Below are 18,415 nucleotides of genomic sequence, written 5' to 3'. Positions count from 1 at the left end.
CCGAGCATGGAGCCAGCACGGAGGGGAAGCCGAGGTTCTTGGCTGTTGTTCTTGGCTAGGTCAAGGCCACACCTAAGGACATCCTGGAACCAAGAAAGAAGGTGGGCCAACTACGGTCCTCCCCAAAGGGCTCGGGGGGATTCACAAGGCAGTCACCTAGTAGGCAGCTGGGGGGGGGTCCCTTGCATCATCACCATCTTATGTAGTGACCCATCCAGAGACCCCCATAGCTATTTCCCTAAGGTGCTCCAGATCTGGATGCAGGGGAGAGAGGCAGGTCCTAGGGGCCGCTCCTGCCACATTTGAGGCTGGGAGGAAACTGGAATGAGTCATCCTACCAAGGGGCTGCCTTACTTTACAGAGCAAGAGCTGACCCACATGTGTCTCTCCAGCAGCCTCCTGGACATCCAGGATGGCAATGCAGTGGCAAGTGGGGAGTGGCAGAGGGAAGTACAGAGCTGCCCATACCCACCTCTCAGAGTGGGGGACCATGCACATAGATAACTAAGGGACTGTCATCACAGGCTCCAGACTGTGCCTTTCTTGCTGTGGCCCTGCTCCAACTCCCTCCCCCTACTGGTCCTTTGATTACCATATCCCTGTCTCCCCTAACTTAACCCCATCGACCCTGGAGAGGAATGGGGCTAGCAGTGGGATGACCCAGGGCTGTAAAGGGCACCCAGGATGTAACCCAAGGCCTGTGTTCCTATCTCTTATAAACCCAAACTGGTCTACTGGCCTGGAGCTGGCTTTGGGAGAAAGCCTAGGCTCCTGGAAGTCTTCCTCATCAGTGTGTCTGAACAGGAACCTCAGTATGGGGACCCAGGGTCTGGAGAAGACCACTCCTTTTGGCTTTTAGGGTCCCAAATAACTCAGAGACAACTCCTACCAAATTCACCCTGATCAGTCAAATGGGCTGGGCATACACGGTGTGTGATCCCATAGGATGCAGGGATGCATCTTAGGTGGTCCAGACACCAGTACTTTTGGGCCATCTGGATGGCAGAGAGGGCCTAGAAAGGCTGAATCTCAGGACTAATCTCCCCAGGATCCCCAGTAAGGGGTCAGGTTTCATTTTGGGGGTCTATCTTTGGTGTAGAAAAAAAAGATGTTTGATCAGGTCTAGCAATTCCTGGAACCTAGCCAAATCCCTGAACTATTCCAGAGAAGCTTGGAGCTAGGCCCTGAGTTTGAGGAAGAACCCTGGTGTTGTGGAATATTTGTTTACACTGTAACAAGGCACCTTCTGATTGGTTTAATAAAGAGCTGAATGGCCAATAGCTGGGGGGGTATAGGTGGGGCTTCCAGGCAGATAGAGAACTATGGGAAGAAGAAGGTAGAGTTGCCAGCCAGATGTGGAGGAACAGCATGGGCAATATGGAGAGATGAGGTAATGAGGCACTTGACAGAATGTAGATTAAAATAAATGGGTTAATTTAAATTATAAGAGCTGGTGGGACAAGCCTAAGCTAAGGCCAAGCTTTCATAATTAATAATAAGTTTCCATGCCATTATTTGTGAGCTGGCAGCCCAAAGAAAAATCCGATTACACCCTGGAGTGGAAGTAAGGCACATACCATGGAGGCTCTCTAATCCAGAAACTCCAGAGAAGTCTATGGTTCTAGGAGAGCCTGTATCTCCAGACTCAGCTGCCCAAGGGCCCAGACTGGCAGGCCCAGGCCAGCTACACAGATGTGGCCAAAGCAGAGCAGGTGCTTAGTGAATTATGTGTTAACCATGGGATTTTTATTAGAACAATATGAAGCTTTGGATTGGAAAGTTCCAGAATTCTGCTACCTCTTAAGATGGTGGACAGCAGGACAGAATACCCAGGAATGGATCCCAGTGCTTAGGACTCCGGACTCCACCTAGGACAGCAGAGAGCTCATGGAAGGCTAAGTACAGTGAACAACACCAGGTGGGTTCTGGATCCTCTCATAGGCAAACTCTTGAGTTTATTCACTCAACAGGTTTCCAAGGATGCAGACATGGTGCTGGGATACACAAGTCAAATAGACAAAGATGTCTGCCCCGAAAGAACTGATAGTTTAGTGGAGGGTGACACTCAAGATACAAAATTATAGAAAGCACTTATAATAAGGTGACCTAGGGGCAGGGCTGGAGAGATGGCTCAGTGGTTTAAAGCACCAGCTGCTCTTCCAGAGGACCCGGGTTCAATCCCCAGCACCCATGTGGCAGCTCTGTAACTCCAATTCCAAGGGATCCAACACCCTTACACAGGCACACATGCAGATGAGACACCAATGCTCATAAAATAAAAATAATAAATCTTAAAAAAAAAATCAGGTGACCTGGGAAGACCATCCTGATATGGTGACACTGGAGCAGGAATGAGGGAGCAAATCGTGTGGAAAACTGAGGCAAGTGCATTCAAGCAAAGGGCAGTGTGGAGGCATCAAGGTAGGTGCATGTGTGTGGGGTGTTTGAGGTACGGCAGTGAGAAGGCCAGTGTGGAGAAAAGAGCAGGTAAATTCAGCAAGGACCCAGGCGTTAGGTGACCTTAGGCCTGTAGGGCAGACTCCAAGAGAGACAGAAGGATGCTCGAGGACCTGAGGCAGCCTGTGGTCTGACCTAGTTTATTTACAGAAGTGCATCCAGATGCGTCTAGTGAAACTGAGTAAGGAGAAGTTTCACCTTAGAATAGTCCATCTAGAAGTGAGGTCACATGTGGACAAAAGTGTCCTGCTCATGAAAGTGAAGGGCAAGAGTGTAAAGATGTCCATAGAGAGCACAGAGATGGCCCAGCGGGTAAACATGCAAGCAGCAAGACCTAAGTTCGAATTCCAGCACCTATATAAAAAGCCGGGTGCAGCTGTATGAGCTTGTAACCCCAGTGCTGTGGGAGGCAGAGATGGGAAGATCACTGGGGCTTGCTGGCCACCAGCCTAGCTCCAGATACAGTGACAGACCCCATCTCAAAGGGCTCAATAAGATGGAGAGTGATAGAGCAGGGCACCCAGTGCCACCTTCTTTTGACTTCTACATCAATATCTGGGTGCATGTAACATCCCTCTGTTCACCAGGGTCCATAGAAACAGTATTACTGGTTGCTGCCTTTTTATTGTAAGAAGACCAGCTGCCCATAGCATTCAAGTGTGGCCACTAGGAGTTACTAGTGCTTCCTGAGGGCCAGATTGCCTCTCTCTGGCCCTCAGGCTTCAACCATATTCAGTGGTGTCTGCATCTACCCAACTCTTACCTATAATACTGACAGTATGCCTATCCAGTGCCTTAGGGCACCCTGGTGACCTAATGTTGGCCTTATGTACCAATCTATCACTCCAGAGTCAGAGCCTCCATACTGAAGACCTAGGCATGGTCCCAATGGCACCCACAGAAGCGTGGCTAGAGGTCCAGCACCTCCAGACTCACCAGGCATTGAGAACGGGGACAGGAAGACTGTCTCTACTGACTCTGGTTCTGGAGGTGGCGGCTGTGGTGGTGGCTGCTGCTCCTGGCCCTGCTGTGGGTCTTCAGGGTTCTCCACAGGAACATTTCCATTCTCCATGTTCTCCTGTCTCCCATTCTGCAGTGGCTTGCTATTAACACCATTGGCCGAGTTGATCAACCTCTGTCGCTGTGGGGACAGGAGGCAACACAGACAGCAAGCTGAGTGACACAGAACCATGCAATGCCCTCTTCCTTACAATCTCCCAACTCTTAACAACAACCATCAGTTGCCTCCCATCCTCGACAACACTTGCTCTGAAGACTTCTGAGCTGTCTGTATGTAGGTTTGAGACAGACTCCTAAGCCAGGAAAAGCACGGTGGTGGTGGTGGTGGTGGTGATGGTGGTGGTGGTGGTGGTGGTGGTGGTGGTGTGGTGGTGTGTGTGTGTGTGTGTGTGTGTGTGCACATGCATGTTAGGATGAGGGGTACTTCTCAACTTTTTTCCACAAACAGTCCTTAACACTTAGCCCACCAAAAAGAGCAAAGGGGCCTTTGTCTGATAGGCCTAGACATACAGTATTTGGTTAGTTAACTGGGATTAAATGAAAAGCCATGCATGAAGTCCCAAACAAACAAAAACAAATATAAAAAGACCTATTTATGTAGAGATAGAATTATAAAGGCAGGGCCATTGCTCCACAATAGGATGAAAGTGATAACTGTTATACTTGAGGGCTACAGCTCTGGCTTTACAGAACCAACAGAGAATTACACCCTATCCCACACACATGTGCATAATTAAAAATAAAAATTAAAAAAATCTTGAAAATGACTAAGGAAATGAGACCACAGTCACATATGTGCATGCATGCATTTGTGAATGAGTGTGTGTGCATGTGTGTGTGTTTACATATGTTTATGTGCACATACAAATGCAGGTGTGTATATGCAAGTACAAATGTGTAAGGTGTGCATGCAATGGTGACCACTCATGTGGAGGACAATGGGTCTCAAGGGCTGTCTGAAATGGAATATGAGTGTTGGGTTTGCAAGTACATGCCAACAGGCCTGGCTTTTTAAATGTGGGTTCTGAGGATTGAACTCAGGTCCCTATGCTTTTGAGACAACCCCCTTACTGACTGAGCTATTTCCTCAGAACATCTCAATAAATAAGTTTGAATCTGGATATTTTGTGGGTTTTGTTCTTCACTGTTCCATCCTTTGATGACTGTCGTTAATGTGGTGATATAGTGTGTACAGAGCCAGCCACTAGATTGGACATAGAGGCCAGACAGTGGTGGCATACACCCTTAATCCTATCACTGGGAAGGCTGAGATCCATAGAGATCCATATGGATCTCTGTGAGTTTAAGGCCACCCTGGAAACAGAGCCAGCCAGTGGTGGCACACACTTATAATCCCAGTACTGGGAAGCACACATGCCTTTAATCTCAGGAAGTGACGGCAGGGTGGAGAAAGGTATAAGGTGTGGAGAAACAGGAACTAAAGCAGTTCAGCTGAGACCCTTTCAGGTGAGGGCTCAGAGGATTTCAGTCAGAGGATTTGTGGAGTTGGTGAGGTAAGAGGTGGTGGCTGTGGCTTGCTCTGCTTCTCTGATCTTTCAGCTTTCACCCCAATATTTGGCTCTGGGTTTTTGTTTTTGTTTTTTTATTAAAAGACCATCTAAGATTCAAACAACAGTCCTTAAAGTTACTGCTTAGGTCCTGGGCACAACCCTCCAATGCATGTGAATGAAATTTTTAAAGCTGGCAGCATCCTGTCCAGGAATCTCAGGCAGGAACTGAGGCCAAGAAGATTGAGAGGTTTAGTGGTGGGTATGAGATTAGAACTCACTTCCTTTCTCCTGAGCCCAGCCTCTGTGGCTCTCAGGCTGCCTTACAGAGCAGGGTAACCCCAGCAGCTGAAAACATTTGTGGCACCAACAGCTCGTATTCACAAGCTCATCAAAACCTGCTTCTCCAGCTTGGTGTGGTACACATAACTGTAAGCCCAGTCCATAGAAGCTGAGGCAGGAGGATCTTGCGTTGCAGGCCAGCCTGGACCACACTGTGAAGTCAAGCCTAAATTTCTCAAACAGATCAACAACCTCAAATCCACGCGTGGTGAAAGACACTGTAAAGCCACTGCCCAAGTCTTCTAGAGTTATTTATCACACCCTCAAAGCACCCAGGGGGCAATATTCTCATGCTTATGGTAAATGGGCAGGATTCTATAAAATTTCCCTGAAATAAATTTCACTAACATAGACCAGAATGATTTAAAGCCCAGAAAGGCATTTCCCTTGCTTAATGGACTTTCCACATATATGACACATTGAACCATAAATCAAAGCACAAGTGTCCCAAAGAGACACCCTTTAGTCACTGGTAAATAATGCTTTTGCAGACACCCATGTGCTAAGCTCCACTGTCTTTGCCCTCGGGCCACTGCGTGTTTTGAAGAATGAGGCTGGCAAGTCCTAGAATGCACTTAGAAAGGAAGGCCTGGAAACACGCTAGGCTGCTGAACAGCACACCAGATTATCTTTGCAGTCTGGCTGAGTGATATCCAAGTTATGACCACTTTTTCCAAATGAGGAAAAACCAAGAATGCCAGGTGTGAAGAGCAAATCCTCAGCAGCCATCTCTATTCACCAGTGTAGTGGTTTGAAGGCAAATGGTCCTCATAGACTTGTGTTCAAATGCTTGGTCCCCAGTTAGTGGAATGGTTTGGGAAGGATTAAGAGGTGTGGGTTTGCTGCAGGTGCGTCACTGGGGGTGGGCTTTATGTAGAAGAATGTAGAAATCTTAAAGAAAAGTGCTGGGTAGGGGGACTTTGGAGCTGGGTCCCCACCCCAAGCTGTCCAATCCCCTTATGTTTTAGGAGGGAATCTGCCTCCAGGAGCTCCTAAGTCCTGCTGCTTCCCCCTTGTGCTGTGACTTGTGCCCCATGGCAAAAAAATAAAATAAATAAAATAAAAATGGCTGTTTAAAATGCCCACACCAGCTGGGTACACCTTTAATCCCAGCACTTGGGAAGCAGAGCCAGGCAGATCTCTGTGCATTTGAGGCCAGCCTGGTCTACAGAGCAAGATCCAGGACAGGCACCAAAACTACACAGAGAAACTCTGTCTCAAACAAAAACAAAAACAAAAACAAAAACAAAAACAAAAAGCCTACAGGCCCAGTCTTTCTGACTGTCTCCCTCCTCTGTCCGGCACATACCCCTGCCCACTGCTGCTTGTGGATCAGATGTGAGCTCTCAGCTACTTCTCCAGCACCATGCCTGCCTGCCTTCTGCCACGCTCCCTGCCAGGATGATGGACTAACCTTTTGACACTGTAAGCAAGGCCCCAATTAAATGCTTCCTTTTATAAATTGCCTTGGTCATGGTGAACAGCAATAGAAGACTAAGACAACTAACGTGATTCTTCAAGGATCATAATCCACAGAGAATGGGAGTGTGTTCATGCTTGGTTCCCTAATTAACACTGTGAAGAAACCACCCATACTTCAGGTTCCCCTTTCTCTAATTAGCTCAACTCTAGCAACTGACAAATAGTGAAATACCTCAGATGTGGGGTTCCTCCACCTTCTGCTTAAACTTCCATGACTAGCCTCTGTCATGGGCCCCAGTCCTCCTTCCTCCCATGTCTGAGACACTAGGCAGAGTCCTAAGGGGATTGGGCCTATGGAACTGCCAGACCCACCCAAGATCACTCACTTTCTGCTAGCCAGTGTGCCCAACCTTTTGACATGCAACATGGTCTTATCATCTGCAAAGTTCATGCTTGAGAACCATGCAATTGAGTTATAAAAAAAAAAAAATCATGTTTTAAGCAGGGTTACAATTATGTGCTGGGTTGTATTCATAGCCACTCTCCACTGCATGCAGTCTGAGGGTTACGGGTTGTATCCACATGCTGGGATAACTTACCTCATTAATTATGATCCTGCTGGCCATCCGTAGTCGGGTTCTGGGCCCAAACTTGTTGGTGATCATGATGCGCAGGCCAGCCTCAGGGAAGGTGAACTTGGGAGGGCTGGAGCTCAGAATCTCATCCACCATCACCACGGGGGTCTTGCCATAGGGAAGTTTTTCCTTCACTGTAGACCACACCCCATGATCAGTGTTGACTCTTTGGAGGACAGCACCCTAGTGATAGGGGCTAACTTCTCCTCATGACCAACATCTTGGGGCTATGCTTGGCAGCTGGTAGCTACTCAGAGACTTGGCTTACTTCTGAAGTACCCATGACTCAGCAAGTTAGACAGATCCAGCAGGTACCCTGCTACCCATGTGCTACATCTGGCCCCTCTAATAGTCGGTGCCTGCCTCTCTCAGAACCCTCTCTTCTGGGGTTCTTGTGTTTATTGCTGGCTGCAAGGGTCTTTCAGTGTCTTTCCTAGGACTCACTGGGACAACCTACCTATGACACAGACAGGTCCCTGCACCTGTCACTCATGACCAAGTCAGGACCACCACCACCACCCTGATTTTCAGACACTTGGATGAAACTTTCCGAGTCAATAAGGGTCTTTAGGAGTAGAAAATGCTGGAAAACAGAGGACAGTGTCACTGTACCCTTTCCCGGGGTCCTTTTCTCTGTCTTGAAGTGAACCATCTTCACTGCTACTGGAATGGCTGCTTCCAATTTTGTTTCCCAGAAGGAAAGCAGGGTGGTCAAGGATTTGGCCCCAGGCCCTAAACTAGATGTCAGGAATCCTAGGAGTCTGTTGTCTGAGGACATGCTGTTGTCTGGGCTCAGTGTCTTAGATGAACCCTGATACCCTCCAAGTGGTTGGCTGCCCTCTCCAACTCGTCCCTTTCCCTTGGGAGACAGAACACAAGGCCCAGTCCTGTGTCTGTGTCATAGGAGCTTGGCATGGCACTCCAGGAACCAGGGAAAGTAATCAAACCACTCACAAATACCGCACCTTGAAGCAAGTAGCATATCCCCTTGAAGGGGCTAAGAAAACAGGTATGTTCCTCTGTACCCATTACCAGATCCTGTGGCATCCAGCATGAAGAGTTGAGTGACCAAGGAGCAGGTTCAGAGGGCAAAGTCATGCAGAAGTTAATGGTATAAAAATGCACAAAATGCACAGCAAACAGCCCCATTCCCCCACCCCCGCCCCAGCAAACACACTCACAGACACTACACCCCACACAGGCAGCAAGGCTCAGCAGACAGGAGGCAGGTGGATTAGAAATAGCCGGAGGCCCATGCGTCTGTCCAAGATGGACACTAACCTCCACAGAGGTGGACAGTGTGGGGCTTGGCTCACGGATTGTGTTTATTGCTTAAAAGCATGTGTTATGGCCAGGATGAGAACAGATTACTTACAATTTAGAAGAAGAGTTAAGGACACAGAGGCCGGCACAGATGGCCACAGGTGGGTTAGCGTGCGGCGGCAGAATCTGGGGGCAGAGCTCTTGCTGGTGATGGGGATGCCGGGGGTTACATGAAGGAGGGTGTTAGTAGCAGGCTCCCTTCACGGGGAGCCTCGATGCTCTGGGCTGCCAGAGGGAGGGGCACCAGCAAACCCCTGTAGCAGGTACCACACTCCAAGGTGTAGAACCAGCCTCATTACAGGTACCCCACAGAGAGCACTTGGCCTCAAAAGCTTGTGGAGCCAGTGAGGCAGGAGCCATGACCCCTGCCTCCCTTCCCCCCATCATGCCCAAGCTGAGAGTGGTAGGCCAGAGGGTACTCAACCGCAAGATGCTTTCCAGGCAACTCCATCCAAGGCCTGGTATTGCCTTTCCTGTCTCTTTCTAAACTTAGTTGGTGTCTATTACCAGGGCAGCTTGGAAGGGCCCCTTGGGAGCTCTCTGAGCTAGATCAACTTCATCCAGTATGGCAGCTGGTGGCCAGGCAGACTTGGCTGCAAGGCTGTGAACAAGGCCACCAGAGAACCAACCAGTCAGGAGGCTGAAGCCATGAGCTGAGCTATATGGTGTCTAAGAATATTAAAGTACAAAAGGGCTTCTCCCTGCTTCTCCTACAAATAAGCTGAGCTTCAAGCTTTAGATTGTATATGAGAAATGCAGGGTTGGGGAAAGCAGGTTATTTCCTATTTATTCTTCCTAGAGGCTTGTGTGTGCCAGCCAGCAGCCTACCATTGAGTTACAAGCCCAGCCCAAGGGACTCCTTGAAACATCAGGAGGCAATTCAGACATCCTCTTCTGTGGTGTGGCTGGAGAGCCACTTGCCAGGGGCTGAGGATGGCAAAGGAAGTGATGTTATCTCCTGGCAACATTGTTAGACAACCAAAGTGGGAAGTCCTGGTCATCTCAGTCCTGAGGTGTCACTGGGAGCTCTTCCCCCGACTCTGTTCAGGGGAAATTGTGTTGTAGCAACTTGCAAATGGTCCCAGGGAGCGTCTTCTGGGGACAGTAAAGATTGGATGCAACCCCTGAGTCCACACATCTAGGTAGAGACCTCCTCAAACCCAGAAATCGAGGCCTGTGCTTCATTATCCAACCTTCTAGGACCCTTTCCTCCCACAGCCTCCCCTATAAATGCATCTGTTTAATAAGGGGTAAGAGACTCGCTTCTCCCTCAGTCCCAGTGCCTGGGCCAGCTCTGTGACCAGTCTTCCAACTTTCTAGAAGTTACCCTGGATGTAGAGATGGCGATGTTAAACCCATGAAGTCCTACTGTCTCTGAGCACAAAAGTGATGGAGAGTCACCACAGAGCTCCAAAAACGGGCCAAGCATGTGGGCAGGAGGCTTGGGGAGCCTGGACTTCCTGGGAAAGTTAGAGCTGGGGATCCCAGGGTACTGGGAATGGCTCTCACAGGGTACTGGGGTTGGGCTTCACTGCCAGCCTCAGGATAGGAGGCAGCTCTTGGGCAGTTCATCAGGAAGTGGGCGCGTCCTGATTCTCCACTCAGATATTTCTTCTTTGCCAACCAGGTTCAAAGGACCTTTCCGGTACCACTTATGTGCTGAGTAGGGCAGCCTCTATCCTGCCAGACTTTGGGACCTGCAATGGGGACCCCAGAGTCCCTGTGACTATGGAGGTTAAATCCCAAATCATGGCCATTGTTGGAGCCTCCCCCTTAGTGGATGGTGTCCCACAACCTGCTCCCTGTGACGCCTGCTGGGAATTTAGGAAACACCATATGTAACATCTTCGTCTCCATGATATAGGTTTCCTTGGTTCTCTCCCTCATGGGTGTGCCTCCAGTGGCTAGAGTGGGTTCCCCTGAATTGAAAACCCTCTCCAGTCTCAATGGGGTTCCCCCTTCCATGTAGAAAGATGTGTCACTCAGTACAGCATCTGTGGCAAGTGCCTTCCTCTTGGGAAAACCCAAGACAGGACAGAAGACACTTGTGCAAAATGCATCCAAGAGGAAACTTCTGCCTTGCTCTGCCCAGGACAGAGGCTGCAGAGGGCTGAGGAACACAGGTTCCTTAGCTACCAACATAGGCAAGGAGAACCTCTGAGACTACCCACTCCTGATACAACAAGCAAGTTCAAGACCCCTATGAAATGCTGAGACTTGCCTGGGGCATTGAGGAATAAGGGTGGAAGATGCCTGAAGTGGACCAAGGATGCCACATAGCTTTGGATTTCCTTTTCCTAACACAAGTACCATTCAGGCTTTAATGCTGGTCCAGATGGGACAGATGTCCCATGGTGGGGGTGTTACCTGACAACTGGTTGGATTATTAAGAATTGAGGCTATTCCCAAGAAAGCAGCTCTCAGATCAAGAAAATTCAAAGGCTGTGACCAAGAAGACAGGGCCTGGCTCCAGAGGCCCCAAGTTTCAGAAGAGCCAGGGTAATGAAGCTGCTTTTAGGAGTGGACCTGCAAACAGGCCTCTGGGTTGGGCTGGGCTGCCTGTGAAGCTCTGAGGCTGTCCCTTTGGGCAAGTTTTCGCAAGCCTAGGAAGTGACACTTTCCAGGATGGATTTCTCAGGGACAGGGCCTGGACTTGAGATGCATAGAGAGGCCCAGGCTCTGTCACTTAAGCTTCCTATTCTGGGCTTTTCTCTTGGGCAACAACATTGAATCTCTAAAGTCAATCGGTATCCCACCTGCCTCTGGAAGCATGGGAAAATGTCAATGATTTAATTCATTTTTTTTTTCTTTTATAGGAATTTCCCCTTCCAGCCTTTCTCATTTAAGTGAATGCCAATCTGAGCAACATCTCAAATGTGGGTCTTCTTTCCTCATTTGGGGTATGCAGGACTAAAGGTTGATGGTAACAGTGTGTGAGTGTGTATGTGTCTCTCTGTGTGTGTGTTCCGTGTGTCTATGTAGGAGTGGCTTCCACAAGGGTCCACAGCTCCTGTCTGCTCAGCCTTACCTTGCCCCAGCAATGGCACAGAAGGGTCGTCATAGCTACCATCATAGAGGTCATTACCATCTTCCAGCTCGCTGCTGACTGGGTTACCATTTGCAATGCTCTTTTGTTTGGTTGTGAAAAACATCTGCATCTTCATATTGTACCTGTGAGTCAGGTAAGGCAGGAGGTCAGAGCAGTGGAGTAGGGGAGGGTCCTCACCTGACCAGGTGGGTGGGGTATCAGGCATACAGTGAACAGGGTGCTGGATATGGACAGTAACCAGGGAGGCTCTCTAACCGAGTTGAAGGGGTTTCTTGGCAGGGACGTTGGGATCATGTGTGGTCTAAAGGCACCTGCTTCTACTGGGCTATAGTGCCCTCCTGGGGGTGTCAGAAGTCTTACAGCCAAATGCATTTCATGCTTTTATGAGCTTATCCTAATAAAAGCAATCCAGTCCAACCAACAGGACAGACACAAAGGTGGCATCACCACCATGCCTTTTCCCTCCCCCCAAAGCAACTGTTGCTCAAGTGGCTGCTTGGTGACCATCTACCTCCCCTGTCATTCATGGCCAGCACAGCCATCCCCCGAGAGAAGAGAGTGGCTCTCCATCTCTAAGCCTCTCTGCTGGCTGTTCACTAAAAAGCTGTTGATGGGCAGTCACCGAGGAATTCTGGAACTGCTGGACACTTTAATTCTCCACTTTAGAAAATACATTTTGTGAAATATTTATACAATACTATGTTTTATATAAAGGCGAGGACCCTCATAACACCTATGGTGTTGTCTTTTTAATTACATGAAATAAGAGAAACCTGCATGTAGCTAGGCTCATGAATATTCATAGTTATTTTGTTATAGTTATGTACGTATATACACATACATATGTATTATATATATATATATACATACATACATATATATATATAATTTATCATTATAGCTATTTCCTATGTTCTAAGACACACTTTGGTGATATTGATTATACTTATTACTATACAATCATCACTAATAATTCCCCAACAGCAAGCCTACATCCACTAATCAGTCCCCATCACTTCAGCCTCTCACTGACCTCTAATCTATGTGTCTCCACAGACTTGACCCTTTGGGATACTGTGTGAACACTGAATTATATCTAACATTGGCCTTTTGGTAATGGCTGCTTTTATTCAGTGAGTTTTTAAAGGTTCACCTGTACTAAGGCATGTGTCAGAACTTTATCTTTGAGACTATCTAGTCTTCCTTATGGGTTGTTTCAAGCTGGTTCAGATTCAAGCAGCTTCCCAAGTGGCTCAACATTTCCCAATCCAGAATACAGTGCTTGCACCCCCAGAATTATGAGTGGGGCTCTATTGCCAGCATGAGCAGTGGCCCTGACAAGTGTCATTTGATAAACCCTGGGGCAGAGGTTAAGTTGAGCCTTTTGAGAATGGTATTGTAACTAGATTTATTGAAACAGCAAAAGAATGGTTACCCTGGCACAGAGGAGTTGCCCAGAGCAGGAAGGGACACAGGCCTTTGCTGGGGATTCATTTTCAGAAAGCAGTGTCTATCTGCCCTACATCAGCAACCCAGCATTGTCCCCTAACCTGGGGATGGACTACACCAGTGTCTGAGCCAGTTCCCCACACTGGATGCCCTGAATGATGTCCACTAGAGAATGAAGGCTTCCCCAAAGGAACCGGAAGATGGGATGGAGGATATTCCCTGTTCTGACCAAAGACATGAGTAGAATATGGAGGAAAGGGTACCTCCAGGTCTCAAGGAAGGGGAGAGGCCACTTACTTCATGATAAGAATATAAAACACGTACAAGATGATGAGCACCAGGCCTTCCCACCTTGGAGAGATAAAGGAGAGTGTAGTTAGAGTGCAGGAGGTCATGGTGCCCACAGGCTGGGGCTGCATGGTCAAGATTAGTGGCAAGGTGGGATACTTTTCTGTCCTGGGATTCAGTGGGACACCCTATCATAGGGCTGTTTAATCACAGAGAGTCCTCTTAGTAACTGAGAAAAGACTGGGTCTGGGTCTTCTCAATCATAGCGGTCTCCAGGACTCAGGAGAATCCCACCCCCAGATATCACTCCCAGATGCCAAATCCCATGGCCTTATCCCTAAGAGAACGTAGGCCCACTGAAGAGTCTATTCAGGGAACAGAGAAGCTATGGGAGTAGGCAGGAAAAAGCCCAACCCCTGGATGAGGGGCATGGTGGGGCACAGAAGCCTCCGGGGCCATCCACTAGCACAGTGTGGTATTGTCTTTTGGGAACATTCTACTACTGCTGTCTTGTGGATATAGCCCAACCCCACAAGCTATATGTGTGGGGAGAGGGGTTGCATCTGTGATCACAAACTTGAGAAGCCACACAGTTTTCACTTCTCTGACAATGTGCTGAAGTCTCTGCATACTGAGCTTGACCAGTCATTTTGGGAGCCCATCCTTTGCTAACATGCAGCCCATGGACCAGAAATGGACCTATGGATCATCTCAGTATGACTGTCCCAAGCCATCCACAGCTGAAGAAATTAGACCAGGAGTGGCCTTTAACGAGGGCTCTCTGGGTGCTGGGCATGAAGCTACTCTTGTCAAACAATTGCTGTTCTCAGTGGTCATCTGAGTGTATTCTCAGGAGCTGTCACCTACAGGATGCATATTCTGCACCATGTCAGTGACCAGGCAATTGTGTGGCATATGAACTGAACTGAGATGCCAACATACCCCATGGAGTAGAGTAGAAGAATCAACTTATTCTTCAGAAGTTTGTACTTTATGAATCTCAATTAAGAAAGTCAATTCCAAAAATAAAAAAGGAAGTCAATTCCTATTCAGTGTCACAAAGATAAGCAAGTCCTTGTATTTTCTTACAAAAATTATTTTTAAAAATTTGCTGGTTCTAATGTGTATGCACGTGGTATATGTGTGTGTACATATACATATGTACATACAGATGTACACCCACATGCACGTAAGGCCAGAGGTTGATATGGGCAGCTTCCCCAATCATTCTCCACCTTATTTTTTGAGACAGGGTCTCTTACTGAAACTGGAGCTCACTGATTTGGCCAGACAGTATGGCAGAGAGCCCCTAGGGATCCGCCTGTCTCTGCCTCTCCAGTGCTGGGATTAGCATGTGTGCTCCCATACCTGGCTTTTTATGTGGGTGCTGGGGATCTGAACTCAGATCTACAAGTCACAAGGGAGGGATCTGCACGACATGCCTTTGTCTTGGTGGCATCTGAGACCCTACCCCTCACTCACTGCCTTGCCAGGGCACTTCTGCTTCCTCTCCCTCCCAGAAACAGACCCACAAACAGATCCGTCCTCACTCTTGCTTATCTTCATGTAAAGTATGATTGCCCTCATTAGTTTTATGTGTGTCTTGATAGCAGCTGGGCAGGTACCTTAGGGGAAATGAGTCTTGTCACTCTAATAGGATAAAAGCAAGGCTGGTTAGAATGATCACCTCATCATTTCCATAAGCTAGCAAATCTATGTTTGCAAAAATAAATCTGAAAATGATTTGGTGACCCAACTGTCAATTAACAACAACAACAACAACAACAACAACAACAACAACAACAACAACAGCATTAAAAACTTACCACACAATTTCCTCATCGTATATGAACTAGAAAGCAAAGGAAACAAAGGGATACACTTATTACAAGGGAATATGTGCTTCTGCCCACTGGCTCGGTGTGGTCATCCCAAGAGAGGTGGCCTGTGTTTCCTTATAGCCCAGGTAGTTGCTGGGGCAGAGCTGGCAGGAGCTTCCCCTGCTATGAGAACAGAGTTGCTACAGTTCAAGAGAACGCAAGGTAGACAGCTATACACCTATGCCTACATGTATGTCACATGCCTGTGGCTTTGGGGCTAGTTTTCTTTTTCTTTTCTTTTCTTTTTTGGTTTTTCGAGACAGGGTTTCTCTATAGTTTTGTACCTTTTTCCTGGAACTCACTTGGTAGCCCCGGCTGGCCTTGAACTCACAGAGATCCGCCTGGCTCTGCCTCCTGAGTGCTGGGATTAAAGGCGTGTGCCACCACCGCCCGGCTAGCTTTCTTAAAAACAAAGAGTAACCAGCTGTCTAAATGAAGGCAGTGTGTGTGTGTGTGTGTGTGTGTGTGTGTGTGTGTGTGTGTGTGTGTGTGTAGGAGAAAAGTGGTAGAGGGACAATGATGTAATTCAACACATAGGCTAATCTTAAGTACCAACTTGCCTGGCTTCAGGGTACTCAGATGGTTTGTAGAATATTATTTCTGGTGCATCTGTGAGGGTGTTCATGGGAGGGATTGGCATTAGAATCAGTGGCCTAAGAATGGAAGATCTACCTTCACTCATGATGGGTGGACACCATCAATTAGCTGAGGACTCAGAGTAAAAAGGCCCGAGGATGGTCACTATGACCCCATTCCTTCTCCTTCCAGGTTCCGCCTTTTAACTCTACAACTTATGCCAGTGGTACCAAGGTTTCTCAAGCCCTTGGCCTAAGACTGGCTATGTTACTGAGTTCCTTGTGTCCCAGCTTGCAGGTGGCATGGTCAAAGATTACTTGAGCCCATTCTCAATACATCTCCATCCATCCATTCATCTGTCCTTCCATCCATCAGTCCATCTACCCATCTCTCAGTCTATCCATCCACATCTACCTACTAATTCATCTATCTGTCTCATATTAGTTCTTGTTTTCTGCACAACTCCAACTAACATGCCTCCCATCCAGCATCTCTGGGACAAGACACAAATGAAGGATGCTCTGTGGCCAAGGGAAGGGGTAGACTCCACAGCCAAGTGTAGGAGAAGGTGGCAGGGATGCTCCCAACAATCTGACCATGGAAACAAAAGGGTCCCTATATATGGTACCAGAAGAGGCTAGGGGCTATTGTCTGGATTTGGTTCTACTGTCTGTTGCAATGGGCAGCACACAAAGGCCCTGCTTTAGGAAGCCACTTGAAGATCCCTAGCCAGACATCATTGGGAGCCTTTTGGATCCAAGGCTCTGAGGAAGGCCACTCGACAGAGGGAGAAGGAGAATCTGGGATGCTTTAACAGGGACATTTTTAGCTTATACAGCCCAAAGGAGGGCTACTGGTATTTATGGGCAATGACAGCAAGAATGTGAGGAGAACAAGACATGGAGACAGTTCTACACTGTGAGAAACATTTTTTTTTTTCATATTTGGGATGAGAAATATATAATATGTAAAATATATGGTAAATATGTTACAACAAATATCCAGGCAACAGAAAAACAATGACCTTGACTTTAACTCTATTTGCACAAATCCAAGTGTTTAAAGTGAATATTGAATTCACAGTCAGGGAAATTTATGAAAACTGAAGAATGTCCCTGGGCCATTTTAGTGTTTTATAAGGAATAATTCATTATCTGGGTAATCACTTCACAGTGGGGAGGGGGGCACCACCCCTGGGGTCATGCCCCAAATACTGGCACCCGTCTGCTTTTGCAGTGAAGGGCTAGGAGAGTTTCTGGACGGACAACAGATGACATCATTGAATATTCCATTTGGTCTTTCTGCCAAAATGATCACCAAAAGAACGTCAGGCTTTTATGAGTTATTTTTATTGTCCATTTATGGTATGTTTAGGGTACTGTGGATTTGTCTTTTGAAATTTCACATAGGTATCTTGTTTCCCCCCTCAATGTCATTTTCTGAGTGTGGTGGGCAGTTTCTGAGCTGGCCTTGGTAATCCTACTGCTTATCTACGTTCCCTCTGAACATGGGGGGGAGGAGGGTGGGAGCTGCTGACTTGCCTCTGGCCATTTCCAAGGTGGAAGCCACAGCCTTTTGGTAACCTGACCTTCTCATCTCCTCACCTTGGAGGCACCTTGCAAGCTACACTGTGGGATGGCCTGCAAGGCCTTGAAGTTATCTGACAGCATCCAGAGTGTTCCTGAAGAGGGTGCTCATCTGACTGTGTGTCCTGAGACCCTTCTCTTCCTAGCTCAGCCACCTCCAGATTTCTCACTTGCGGGGTCACTGCTTGCTGTCTTAAGCTGTTAGGTTTGGGGACTTTTTTTTTTTTTTTGACAGCACCTCACTATAATAGCCAAGACTGGCCTGGGACTCAAATTCCTCTTGCCTTAGCTTCCCAGATGCTATACCTCTGGCCCTTGACTGCAGGTGCGCCCCACCCATGCCCAGCTTTAGTGGAATTTTGTTATAAATAAAATTATAGATAACTAATATAAGGGTAGTCATACCCCTGGGTCTCAAAAGATAGAAAACTGTCACCCATGTCCTTGGAATCGGCATGCCACAGGCATCTGTCCTTGTGACTCACTGTAGAGATCAAAACTGTTCCCCTATGGATGGCACACACTTGACAGTATGTTTCACTGTATGGGCCACAATGCCCCACCCCCAGCCCTTGGGACCTGAGGGGGTATATTCCACACTAACGGACCCCAGGGGTCTTCTTTTGGCTCCTTTGCCTTTTCACCCTTTCCCTTGCCCCTGGCTCCCAGCTGCCCCCTGTGATGGCTTTGAGGTGACCCTCTCACGTGCTGCAGTGTCATAGAACCCAGAAACTTGCTTCTTCTTATTTACTTTGCAGTACTGAATCCAGGCCCTTTCTTGCACATTCTAGGCGAGCGCTCATGCATCCTCACATTTCTACAGTTTTCATTCTGAGATATGGTCGCCCCAAGTCGCCTAGTTTGGTCAAGTTCCTCTAGC

At 47.8% G+C, this 18,415-nt stretch overlaps 1 protein-coding gene across 2 annotated transcripts in view; it reads right to left on the bottom strand.

Annotated features, from left to right (window-relative positions):
• Slc24a4 (solute carrier family 24 member 4) overlaps window positions 1-18,415 on the bottom strand; it is a 138,914-nt gene that overhangs the window by 27,624 nt on the left and 92,875 nt on the right. The window contains exons 8-12 of one of the 2 annotated variants that reach the window (XM_036206186.1): window positions 15,320-15,345; window positions 13,503-13,556; window positions 11,736-11,878; window positions 7,349-7,518; window positions 3,394-3,598 (exon numbers count right to left, since the gene is read on the bottom strand). In XM_036206186.1, the coding sequence (XP_036062079.1) occupies window positions 3,394-3,598; window positions 7,349-7,518; window positions 11,736-11,878; window positions 13,503-13,556; window positions 15,320-15,345 (598 nt within the window). The remainder of the gene's footprint in view (window positions 1-3,393; window positions 3,599-7,348; window positions 7,519-11,735; window positions 11,879-13,502; window positions 13,557-15,319; window positions 15,346-18,415) is intronic. The other variant, XM_036206187.1, reaches the window with a different exon arrangement.

Source organism: Onychomys torridus, chromosome 14 (genome assembly GCF_903995425.1).
Source record: "Onychomys torridus chromosome 14, mOncTor1.1, whole genome shotgun sequence".
Lineage (NCBI taxonomy): Eukaryota > Metazoa > Chordata > Mammalia > Rodentia > Cricetidae > Onychomys > Onychomys torridus.
This window is presented reverse-complemented; position numbering and strand designations above follow the sequence as displayed.